This window comes from Haematobia irritans, chromosome 1 (assembly GCF_050003625.1).
Source record: "Haematobia irritans isolate KBUSLIRL chromosome 1, ASM5000362v1, whole genome shotgun sequence".
NCBI lineage: Eukaryota > Metazoa > Arthropoda > Insecta > Diptera > Muscidae > Haematobia > Haematobia irritans.
Window position 1 is genome coordinate 261738952 of NC_134397.1, and position 12199 is coordinate 261751150.

A 12199-nucleotide genomic window follows, 5' to 3' on the forward strand; every position below is an offset into this window, starting at 1 on the left:
TGAAAACATTTTCTATAGAAATAAAACTGTGACAAAATTTTCTATAGAAATAAAACTGTCACAAAATTTTCTATCGGAAAATAAAATTTTGACAAAATGTTCTTTATAGAGAAAAATTTTGACAAAATTTCCTATAGAAATAAAATTTTGACAAAATTTTCTATATAGAAATAAAATTTTTGACAAAATTTTCTATAGAAGTCAAATGTTGACAAAATTTTCTATGGAAACAAAATTTTGACAAAATTTTCTATAGAAATAAAATTTTGACAAAATTGTATATGGAAATAAAATTTTAACAAAATTGTTCATAAAGAAATAAAATTTTGACAAAATTTTCTATAGAAATAAAATTTTGACAAAATTTTCTATAGAAATAAAATTTTGACAAAATTTTCTATAGAAATAAAATTTTGACAAAATTTTCTATAGAAATAAAATTTTGACAAAATTTTCTATAGAAATAAAATTTTGACAAAATTTTCTATGGAAATAAAATTTTGACAAAATTTTCTATGGAAATAAAATTTTGACAAATTTTATAGAAATAAATTTTTGGCAAAATTTTCTATAGAAATAAAATTTTGACCAAATTTTCTATTGAGATATAAAATTTTGACAAAATTTTCTATAGAAATAAAATTTTGTTGACAAAATTTTCTATAGAAATAAAATTTTGTTGACAACATTTTCTATAGAAATAAAACTGTGACAAAATTTTCTATTGAGAAATAAAATTAAAATAAAATTTTGACAAAATGTTCTTTATAGAAATAAAATTTTGACAAAATTTTCTATAGAAATTTAATTTTGAAAACAATTTATATAGAAATAAAATTTGGAAAAAATTATCTATGTAGAAATAAAATTTTGTTAAAAAAAATTCAACCGATTTCTAGAAAAAATCCCCAAATTTATGGATATTCCCCCCACCAAATCCCCAAGTCACCAACTTACAAATTTCATCGGAAATATATCCCCAATTTGGGGAAAAATCGCCAATACTGGCAACCCTGCTCATTGTTTTAACAGAGAGAATAAAAACACAAGAGAACGAAACTGTAAAGCGAAACTGCGTCATTAGGTGGCAGTCATGAGGAAAATTTATCTAATATCATTCGGTGTTTGTCGGCGCTTCTCTCAAATATCATACAGTTTGCGTCGGCATCACCCAGTTCAATTCTCTGCCGACTTTACGGAACGTAAAGAAAATAGGATTTAAAATCTACTTTGTAGTAACAAATGTTCTTTTTTATAAATGTTTTCACTCCATTAAATTTTTTGGCAGACAATTTGAAAAACACTTTATCAAAACAGCGCTTCAACCGCAACGTCGGTTATACCAAAGCTGCAGGCATTATTGTGCGACATCTATACGGTGTACATTTGTTGTTTTTGTAGAAGAGAAATTTTCGTACTCTTGTATTTTTATTATCTCTGGTTTTAACTTACTCTCTTGACATCAATGATCTGCCAGTGACTCTCAACCTGTTATCTCCAAACCTATAAAACACGCAACAAAAAACAAACAAATACTCAAACTAACGCAAATTACACGAAACTATTCGTTTCGTATGATAAATTGACTGTGAATTTGAAGACTACCAAATATGTCCGTCTGTCCCGAAAGATCATATTGTAGATATGTTTGTTTTATCGCTAAAATGCTACTATTTTGAATCGGCAGGAAATTTTCTAATATATCATAGTCTAAAGCTATATCGCATCATGGGATATTTCTTCCTAAACTGGCACTTTTAACTGTAAGATGATATCGGCTGCGAACGTTGTGTCATCCTTGAATTAGATACATTTTCGCTAGACTATGTTTGCACGGGTTTCTAAAATCCTTGCAGCTCAGTCTATTGACATCAATGTTATCCCAATGACTCACAAACAGTTATAACCAACAGAAACGTCGATCTATTAAACTGAGTTAGTCTTCAATAATGGAGCTACGTTATGATATTTGTAGGTAGGTGAATTCATGTTTTAATATCGTTCCAGTTCTATTAAAAACCACACAGGACAGTGATAGAAAAATTCATTAAATATTGCATAAATTTAAAGCTTTCAATTCTAAATAAAGATTAAATTTGTAAACAAGGGGGAAAAAAGATTTCTATTGTTGTCCACTTTTTGGAGGCCATAGAAATATGACTTAAAATCTAGAAGCATCCTTGTGAAAAAACATCGAACAATCCCTGGCAATAAATTACACTTTCGAGTATTGTTTCAAATGTTGGCAGTTAGCTGAAAAGCGTTTTATTTTAATTGTTGTGTCCGTTACCACATTTCAGTTGCCGTTTTTTATACAGATTGCTTATTTTTTCATTTCAATTTATATGTAAAAAAAAAACTAAACTATTTTTCACTAACCATTCTAACGATATGTGTGTACACACATATTTGCATATCTATAAATAAAAGTAATTTGAAAATTAAAAACAAAAAAGGGTTTTATGAAAATATTTCAAAAATATATCACAAATGGTATGTTTTTTTTTAGATGACGGTAGTTAACCCTAAGCAAAAACCATGTCTATATATATAGTTTGTTAGAAAAATTTAATTCTCTTAATGGATACAGTGAATTGCATTTTTTTAGATGAATTCTATTTTTGTGTCGGAGAGTTTGATGGATAGATTCATATCAATATGGATGATTTGAAAATAGCTGTTCGCTCAAAATTTATTTATGTCACATATATTTTTTGGAGATAGATTATAAAATCCCAACTGGGTGACAATGTTTTGTGAAAAATTGTTTCATAAATCCATTTAGTTTTAAAATCCATAATCCCGAAATAGAAAATGTAATAAATGGGAAAATTTTTATATCCGAATTTCCATTTGCAGTGCACGGAGATTGATGTCTTTGGCTGGCCTAAAGGTGAGTTAAAAAATTAGGAATAAATGGCAACACTATGCCATTTAGCGCCAAGGCCAATTATAATAGATTCACATATTGGATTTGAACAACCCTAAATATTTCATAATTAATGGTAATTTACTGTAAGTGGCAAACACAATCGATATAAAATGGCAAAAAATAAAAAATGATTAGATTTCTAGCTAATATCAATTTCTCAAATTTTCTAGCAACTCAACATTGAAAAATTCAAATCTTGCTATAGCTAAATTGGCATCACTGATAATCATAGCATCTACCAACTTTCATTATAATTCAGTCTCTTTGTATTTAACACTTTCATGCTCTCTTTCTCTCACATACAGCATCTCATTCTCGCGCCTAAATATATTCTCTCCTATAATTATAGGATCTATCAATTCTCATCATAATTATCTCTCTTGGTGTTTCATTTTGTACATACACTCACACATATAGCTACGCATTCTCACACCCATATTATCTCCTACAATTATAGAATCTACCAATAATTATCTCTCTTCTGGTATCACAATAGACTGCATAGACTAAGTGAACCTAAAATATCTAGTGATGCCAATTTAACTATTTTATAGGCAGATTATGCTATTTTTGATATTGAGAAAATTTATATAATTGCTGTGAGCTACTTTTGCTATATAAAATATACAAATCGGTTGTGTTTGCTATTTAGTATAAATTTCGAGTATTTAGGAAAAATTTCGCCCAACTCTATCTTAGTTGTAATATACCCTAATGAGATAAATGTATTATTATTTAAACATAAAATATTGTCCTAATTTATTTATTAAAATCGTGGCAAAAAGGTCGTTTTTTTTTGTTTTGCTTTAATGTATGTTAAATCTTATTCTATAAAATCTCACTTTATAATTAATTTTCCCATCAAGATAATCCTCCCAATGACCTAAACATATACACGTGCCTTTTATTTTCCCCATTATCGATAGCCAATTATATGACCTCTTACTTTCTTCTACTACAAAATGAAATAATTCAATAGAAAAAAAATAATAATAATAAATTTAAATAATCGAACATAATTAAACTTATAAATAGAAAAATCTAATTATATTATAATTATATTTTAATTATTCATTAATCTATCTATGATGGCATAATAACAACATAAACAAGTGAAAAAACAACAATTTTTATATATGTACATATAAATGACTCTGCTTACATTTTTTTTTTAGACTGCTAAATAGCAGGTGGGAATGTTTATGTGGGCGGGGAGGAGAAGAAAGGATTTGTTGACTAGACTATGCCATTGAAACTTAGGTAGACTATGTGAAATACAAAAGTCATTAGTTTTTAATTACCTTTTAACATTTTATTGATACTCTTGGAGTGATGGCCTCTATACGCGCATATAACCTCTCCCAGATGGTTGTGGTGTTGGTGGCGGTGGTTGTTGATGATGGCGAAGGTGGTTTTTCTTTTGGTTTGACTGTATTTTTGGTACTACTCAGGTGTTTTATGGGGGCTGGGTGGTCGTCTTGCGGCATTAATAATGTGGTCTTTGGTTGGGATATAAACCACATTTGCTGCTGTATGAAATATGCTCAACTAAAGCGTTTAACGCTTTATGGAGCGTTTAGCACACACTGACACTCCGCTATAGTTGAACTTTCAATACCAAGGCCTTGCATACAATATAACTGTAATGTTAAATTACAATCGCCTGCTGTTAAAACAGCAGCCTTTGCTGCAAATGCAGCTTCACCTTGTGTGACTAATGCTCTTGTTGGGTATAAGAAAGATGATCCACACATTAATTAGAGTGCCAGAGAAAGAGAGTAAAGATGTATATATTGGTGAGAATATCACTCTCTATATAGCATTGAGTTTATGCTAATTCATACAACCGTTACATTACCCATAGGATTTTTCTAATTCAAAATTGTATTTCTCTTAACGATTTAATGTTGCTGTTGTTTTATTCACATGCAGAGGATGGTATATTTATTTCAATTGTCTTAATTGATTTTTACTTTTGACTGACAATGTCTTTTTTATAGCGTTTGTTTTTTTTTGTGTTGTTTTTTCTTGTTGCTTTTATTGCTGTTTATTTGACTATTAACATTTGGCGGGGGTTGTGTTTAGACATTTATTCACTGAAGATTTGTTTAGGCCATTAACACTAGGCACTGCTCCTGCTGTTTTGGTTGCGGCTTCTTGTGTTTTCGTTAATTTCTGTTTTGCTGTTATCACCTTTGCACTGAGGTGAAATGAATTTACATGACTTCTTTGGTTTTATTGGTTAATGTCTTTTTTAACTATTTGCTAGTTAATGCTTTGGGAAATTAGTTTTCTGCTTTCTTGTTGTGCTCTCTGTTTCTTTTGTCTATTAAAATGCTTTAATGATTTTTGTGGTTCTTGCTTCTAGTTTTATCTGAAAATATATAAAAAAATTGAGTTTTTTTAATGAAATGAAAATAAAAGTCTATCATATCAAAATTTAGTCAATTTAAATATTTTAAATGCACTTGAATTAAATAGAATAAAATTTTTTTAAACTTGTAATTCTTTTTGCCCACTAAAGTGTAACTAATGTTAATGAAATGCCAACTGAATCGTTTCAGGCATCATTTTTGGGTTTTTCTTACAGTATATGTTTGAAAAGCTCTTTTATTTATTATAATTATGTCTTTAGCATAAAATAAAATTAATAAAATGGTAATCATGTTATAGACCAAAAAATATATGTATGTGTTCATGTCTGAAGAAAAATTAACAGTGCTCTTGTTTGTCTACCGAGCTCATACATTATGGTCAATTGCTCTTCTCTCAATTTCTCTTTGGAAACGAGAATTGTCATACAAATCAATCCGTATGCATTTAAAAAGTATTGATTATGCAGAATTTTATTATTTTGGAATAAATGAGGTTGCTTTAAAACAAAACAAAGAAAGAAAACAAATTAAAAATTATTATTTTACTGCCTTTTAAGATAAGGTGACATCTATGGCGTGAAGACAAACACTGACATCTACGGCGTGAAGACAGCGCTTTTAATTGATTTGAAATGTAAACAAAAGTCATGAACGTTAGTTAAATTGACTAAGCAGAAGGTAAACACAAACGGAAGCATAATGATTTAGGGTAAGTGCAGCAAATGTGGTATACCCATTTGTTTTTCGATAGACAAATGTCTTGTTTTCGTCCGACGAGGCTAAGATTTTACCACATTCATTTTACAAGTGTTAGCCATCCACGCAACTATGAGCGAAAAATAAGAAACCCATAATTTCAGATATATTTGCGAATTTATTAAAAAACTCATTAAGCACGAATTCATAAAATGTGTGCACATAATGTAGATTTAAAACAAACAAAAATAAATGCAACATATATATCGCAATTGTATACATTTTATGTTTATATAATTCTCGTCAGTTATTCACATCCGAAAATTAATAAATTAAAAATATACCTTCACAAAAAAGTGAAATGATTAAGAACCGCCAAAAAAAACATGTGATTTTTTTTTAACTGGCACAAATAAAGAGTTGCAAAGATCAAACTGATCTTTAATTGCTTCATTCTCTGACAGCCACAATCTATTCAGCTTGGTTTAGTTATTCGCATGTTGTTAGATAGAGAAGAAAGCTACTATACCACATTACCAGTCTGTACCTTTTTTAATGCCTGTTGAAAAATCATAAGAATTTTTATGATTATTAATTAATTACTTTAATGACAAAATTTAGGACAAAGTAAAAAAGGACTTCAATGAAAACACGTCTGGTTCGCTTCTAGCCAAGAGAAAAAGAGATCGATTTATTCCAAAGTCACGATTCTTTCCGTAATCGCTCGGGAAAATTTCCCAAGCGATTTGACAGTAACTGTTGACGTTGTAAGTATTCATGTAACAACGCCGACTATATTACAGCATTACAATACAATACAATTCAAACTTAAATTTGTACGTTATTCTATGATTTAATTCAAATTAAGAGTTGTGAATAGTATTTCATTTAATAATAATATCATTGCGAGAAACGGCCGAACATTCTGCCCCCGTTGAAGAACTGTATCTTCAACTAACAGGTAAAATAGCTAGTTTGGTTATAGGCCGTTTAAGTATTCCGTTTTTTGTTTGAACCTCTGCCACCCTGACCTTTCCGTCTTTGCCTTTGACCACTGTTATGACTCTGCCTGTTAACCAATGTTGTGGTGGCAAGTTGTCTTCGTGGATTAGCGCTAGCTGTCCTACCTCCACGTTGGGCTCGTCTTGGACCCATTTGCCTTTGTTCTGGAGACCTAAAATGTAATCTCTGGACCAAGCTCTCCAAAACTTCTGCTTGATGATGCAAAGTTGTTGCCAACGTCTCAAGGATCCCAGTTTGCAGTCTGGAACGTCTTCGACGAATTCTTGAGGCAGCGAAAGAAGATCCCCTCCGATTAATAGATGAGCAGGAGTTAGGACTGCTCCGTCGTTGGGATCTGTGCTGAGCGGTGTTATTGGCCTCGAGTTGAGTACCGCTTCTACTTCTACCAGTACGGTTTGGAATTCTTCCACGGATAGTAATGCGCTGCCTATCGCACGTATAAGAAGGTACTTGGCTGACTTGACCGCAGCCTCCCACAGGCCCCCAAAATGGGGTGCTCGTGGGGGTATGAAGCTGAACTCTACTTCCATTTTCGCTGCTTGTGATACCAGTTCTCCGTTGGTTAGCTTCCGATACAATTCTTTCAGCTTCCGGTCGGCGCCCACGAAGTTGGTTCCGTTGTCGCACAACACTTTGGACGGTAGACCTCGGCGTGACACAAACCTTTTGAAACATAAAAGAAAACATTCCGATGTTAAATTTGAAACCAACTCTAGGTGCACAGCTTTGGAAGTGAAGCATACGAAAACTGCGATGAACATCTTAGTAGGTGGTTTACCTCTTATTCTCATCGAAATATTAACAGGGCCACAAAAATCAACGCCGACTATAAGAAACGGTCGTAATGCTACTACTCTATCCATTGGCAAATTGCCCATCAATTGTGTTCTTAATTTTGGCCGGTAATGAAAGCAGTGTACACATTGGCGAACTATCTTTCGACATTCATCTCTAGCATTAACTAGCCATATTTTTTGTCGCAGTATGGCGAGTAATGCTTTTGGACCTGCATGGCAATTAGTTATATGTAAATGCCTCAAATATACGGTTGTAAAATGCAAACCTTTAGGCAATAAAAGGGGAAATTTACTTTCGAACTTCAAAGGCGCATTTAATAAACGACCACCTACACGAACAAGCTCAACTTGACCATATTTTAATTTGAGTACATGTACAAATGGCGTCAAGGATTGTAGGCTGGCTGGCAAGTTCTTGCAGGCTTTGATTTTCCGGATTTCGTCTGCGTACTCAGTTTTTTGAACGATTTCTACGATTTTTAGAAAAGCGTATTTAATTTCGTGGGAAGTTATTGAAATTGTCCGTGGACCACAGTTTCCTTTTATACGATTTATAAACCGAAAGATATAAGCTGTAATGTTGAGAATTTTGTAGTACGACGACCACTTTGATACAGTTCTTAAAAAGTCGTTTTCGGGTTTTGAAACAGTGGCAAAAACCTTTGCTTTTCGCATTTCAAGTAGTTTCTGTTCTTCCGATAGTTCTATTCGAGGATTTCTTGGCCAAGTCTCTTGGTTGTCTATCAAAAAGGAGGGGCCGTGAAACCATATAGAACTATTTAATTCCTCTGCGTTACACCCTCGTGATACTATATCGGCAGGATTAAATTTACCGGGAACATGGCGCCAAGAAGCTTGTCCCGAATTTTCTTGAATTTCGGAGACCTTATTAGAAACGAACGTCGCTAAAGACGATGGGATCATACTTATCCAATGAAGGACTATTTCGGAGTCGGTCCAAAAGTAGATGTTCTGTACATTTAAACAAAAGGTATCCCTTATTTTAGACCACAAGCATGTCAACATATGAGCAGCACACAATTCTAATCGTGGTAAGCTTTTTGTTTTTAATGGAGAAACCTTGGATTTAGCTGTTAATAGATGACAACTAGTTTCGTTGCCAACAGCAGTCCTGATATAAATACAACATCCGTATGCTCGTAAGGATGCATCCGCAAACCCATGTATGTCACATTTTGATGATGCAGTTGTATTTACATAGCGAGGTATTTGTATCGATTTAATTTTTTGGAGAGTTGATTTGAAATTCTCCCATTCCGTATTAAGACTTTGGGGAATAGACTCATCCCAGTCGATCTTTTTTACCCACAATTCTTGGAGCAACATCTTAGCTCTAATAATAATGGGGCAAACAAGGCCAAGTGGGTCGAATAAACGGGACGAAACGGACAAAATATTTCGTTTTGTCGCTTTTAAATCCGAGTAATTATTTTCCATCTGAAATGTCAAAATGTCATTTTTGGGATTCCAGTATACACCAAGAGCTTTCGAATATTCGGAATTACTATGTAACAGTTTTTCCGTAGTATTTTCCCTACAATTTTCCGAATAATTGGATAGCCACTTTGTTATATTAAAACCAGCAGAATTCAATATTTCTATTAATTCGGACTTTATTATCGATAATTCTTCAATAGAATCTGCGCCGGTCAATAAATCGTCGACGTAGAATCCTTTTCGCAGAACTAAACTTCCTCTTGGAAACAATTCCTTGTATATCTCACTCAGATATTGTAAACATCGTATGGCGAGGAATGGAGCTGAAGAGGTGCCATATGTGACGGTATTTAAGCGATAAATGTTGATTTCATCTTGAGGAGACCTCCGATACAAAACCAGCTGATAGTTTCGATCAGCCTCGTCAATTAGGACTTGACGGTACATTTTTTCTATGTCAGCGGTTACTACGTATTTATGTAAACGGAACCGTATTAATGTAGAATATAAGTCTTCTTGTATTGTTGGCCCAACCATAAGCAGGTCATTTAATGATACGTTAGACGATGTTCTGCACGAAGCATCGAATACTACTCGAAGTTTAGTACTTGAGCTCTGTGGGCGCAATACACATTGGTGCGGTATAACATAATGAGGACCCGAAAGAGCTGAAGAGTCCGCAATGCTCATGTGACCTAAATTGATGTATTCGTTCATAAAGATGTGATACATTTTTCTTAACTCTTCATCCTTTTGCATTCTTCGCTCTAAAGATAGAAATCGCCTTCTCGCAATCTCATAGGACTGTCCCAGAACACTTGGGTCAGATTTGAAAGGAAGAGCCACTTCTATACGGCCGTTCTGAAGTCTCTTCACGGTTTTTTGGAAATGAGCTTCGCACTCCTGTTGTTCCTGGGAAGCTATGGAATTTGAAACTCTAGGTAGCTCCTCTAATTCCCAGAACCTTTTGAGTATATAATCAATAGAATCTTCCCTTTCTATTATACCTATGTTACAAGTTTTTAAATGATAGTCATCGGCTATGTTATACTTTCCCGCTACAATCCAGCCAAGCAAAGTTTTTTGCAAAATAGGTTGCGATGGGCCAGACTTTATCTGACCTACACACAAAAGTTCAAAGAATATTTCTGCCCCAATTAATAAATCAATTTTTTGTGGCTTATGGAAAAATGGATCCGCTAGAATTACGTTGTTAGGAACTTCCAACGATAAATCGGGAATTTTGTGATCCGGTTGCTTTGAAGTAATGGTTTCCATTACCCAAAAATCTGTACAAAATTGATACGAATTGATCCTAGATTTGATAGTAGCCTGTAATTTTCGACGACTAGAGGAGTATGTTTCCCCAATTCCGACTAAATTCAATAATCCAGGTTCTTTTTTCAATCTCAATCTTTGACTGAGTTCTTCTGTTATAAGGTTAGGCTGAGACCCGGAGTCCAATAATGCCCTGGCGGAAATATATTCGCCAGTACTACTTCGGACTTCTACGAGAGCTGTAGCCAAGATTATTCCATTATTAGCGACACCACAAGTGTTCACCGTGGCTACAGGGCTAGGAGAATCTTGTTCGTTACTTGGTAACGTCGAACCAGATTGAGTCTCCGTGAATCTATGCAGTAAAGCGTTATGTGCGCCACTACAAATTCTACAGCGTGGTGCCTTACATCGGGAGACGGTGTGTCCTTTCTTTAAACAATTTATGCAAGCTGGAATTGATTTCACAAAATCAAACCGCTGAAGAACTGGTATTGAACCAAAAGAAGGACATGTTAAAATTTCATGTTGCAAAGATTTACAAAAGGTGCATTTATCTACTGCCTTACTTCCTTTTGAACACGACAGTGATGTTTTACTATGTCTCCTATTTACTGGATCTTTGCTGGGCCTAGTGACTCTATCTTTTGAAGTCGAAGATTCATCAGCAGCTATGTGCTGGTATCTTTTATTGAGAGCAGCTTCACATTCGCTCCAAAGGGGAAGCTTGTTGTAATCGAGTTGCTCTTCCCACTTCGTTCGTGTAGTGGAATCTACTTTAGACATCACCAAATGAATAAGAATTGCGTTTGTGATATTTTTCTCATCGCCTATGGATAGGAGCGAGTCGTATATGGCAGAGACCGAATCTATCAAATTTCTTAAAGAAGACGATGAAGGTCTAGACATTTCGGGAAGATTAAAAAGTTTCGATATATTATCGAAGAATATTAAACAATCGTTATCGTATACCCGCTTCAAGCTAGCTATGGCTTTCGGGTAGTTCTGCTCTGTTATTTGGAACGCTCGTACAGTTCCAAGTGCCTCATCTGAAAGGCATGAAATCAAATGATTAAATTTTTCAATCTCTGTGAGTGTGGAATCATTGTGTACCAGATTCTCAAATAAGCTCATAAAATTTTTGAAAGTTGAATATTGACCATTAAATTTTGGGAGCCGCATACTTGGAAGTTTAGATTGATGTTGGACACTGAATGAAGTCTCTGCTACACTAGACTTCCTATGATTCGACAATATTTTTAAAAACAAGCTTTTAGTGGAAACACAAAGATCCTCAACACTAGCTCTCTCCCCATTGGTAGGATCCAATAGGTCTAGTTCCGATTGGTGTGCCATCAACGTATTGATGTAAGAATTCAAAATTTCCATACGACACTCAATTTCTATTGGATTGAATGATATTGTCTTATCTTTGACAGATTGTCGAATTCGCTCTATATTAGCCACGCTGGCTGCTTTTTGGGATCGTAATGATTCCAAACTAGTTGCAAGGCAAGGTGAAGTTTGTCTTTTCTTACCAGTCATTGTTGCTGGCTCCACTGGAAATTTAGAAGAGAGTTAATCCCACGATTTATGTTGCGCCAAGTTGTATTTACACTTGGTTGTAAGTAATTTATTTA

General features: G+C 33.7%; 2 protein-coding genes across 5 annotated transcripts in view; both read right to left on the reverse strand.

Moving 5' to 3' along the window:
* The window catches only part of LOC142221654 (uncharacterized), a 281060-nt gene that overhangs the window by 167299 nt on the left and 101562 nt on the right, over positions 1 to 12199 (reverse strand). For all 4 annotated transcript variants that reach the window (XR_012718177.1, XM_075291417.1, XM_075291410.1 and 1 more), the window contains exon 2: positions 4234 to 5306. The gene's annotated coding sequence lies outside the window, so the exon portion shown is untranslated. The remainder of the gene's footprint in view (positions 1 to 4233; positions 5307 to 12199) is intronic.
* LOC142235999 (uncharacterized) overlaps positions 4012 to 12199 on the reverse strand; it is a 69164-nt gene continuing 60976 nt past the window's right edge. The window contains exons 9-14 of the mRNA XM_075307250.1: positions 11744 to 12118; positions 6963 to 11608; positions 5680 to 5804; positions 4516 to 4654; positions 4289 to 4461; positions 4012 to 4015 (exon numbers count right to left, since the gene is read on the reverse strand). Coding sequence (XP_075163365.1) covers positions 4012 to 4015; positions 4289 to 4461; positions 4516 to 4654; positions 5680 to 5804; positions 6963 to 11608; positions 11744 to 12118 — 5462 coding nt within the window. The remainder of the gene's footprint in view (positions 4016 to 4288; positions 4462 to 4515; positions 4655 to 5679; positions 5805 to 6962; positions 11609 to 11743; positions 12119 to 12199) is intronic.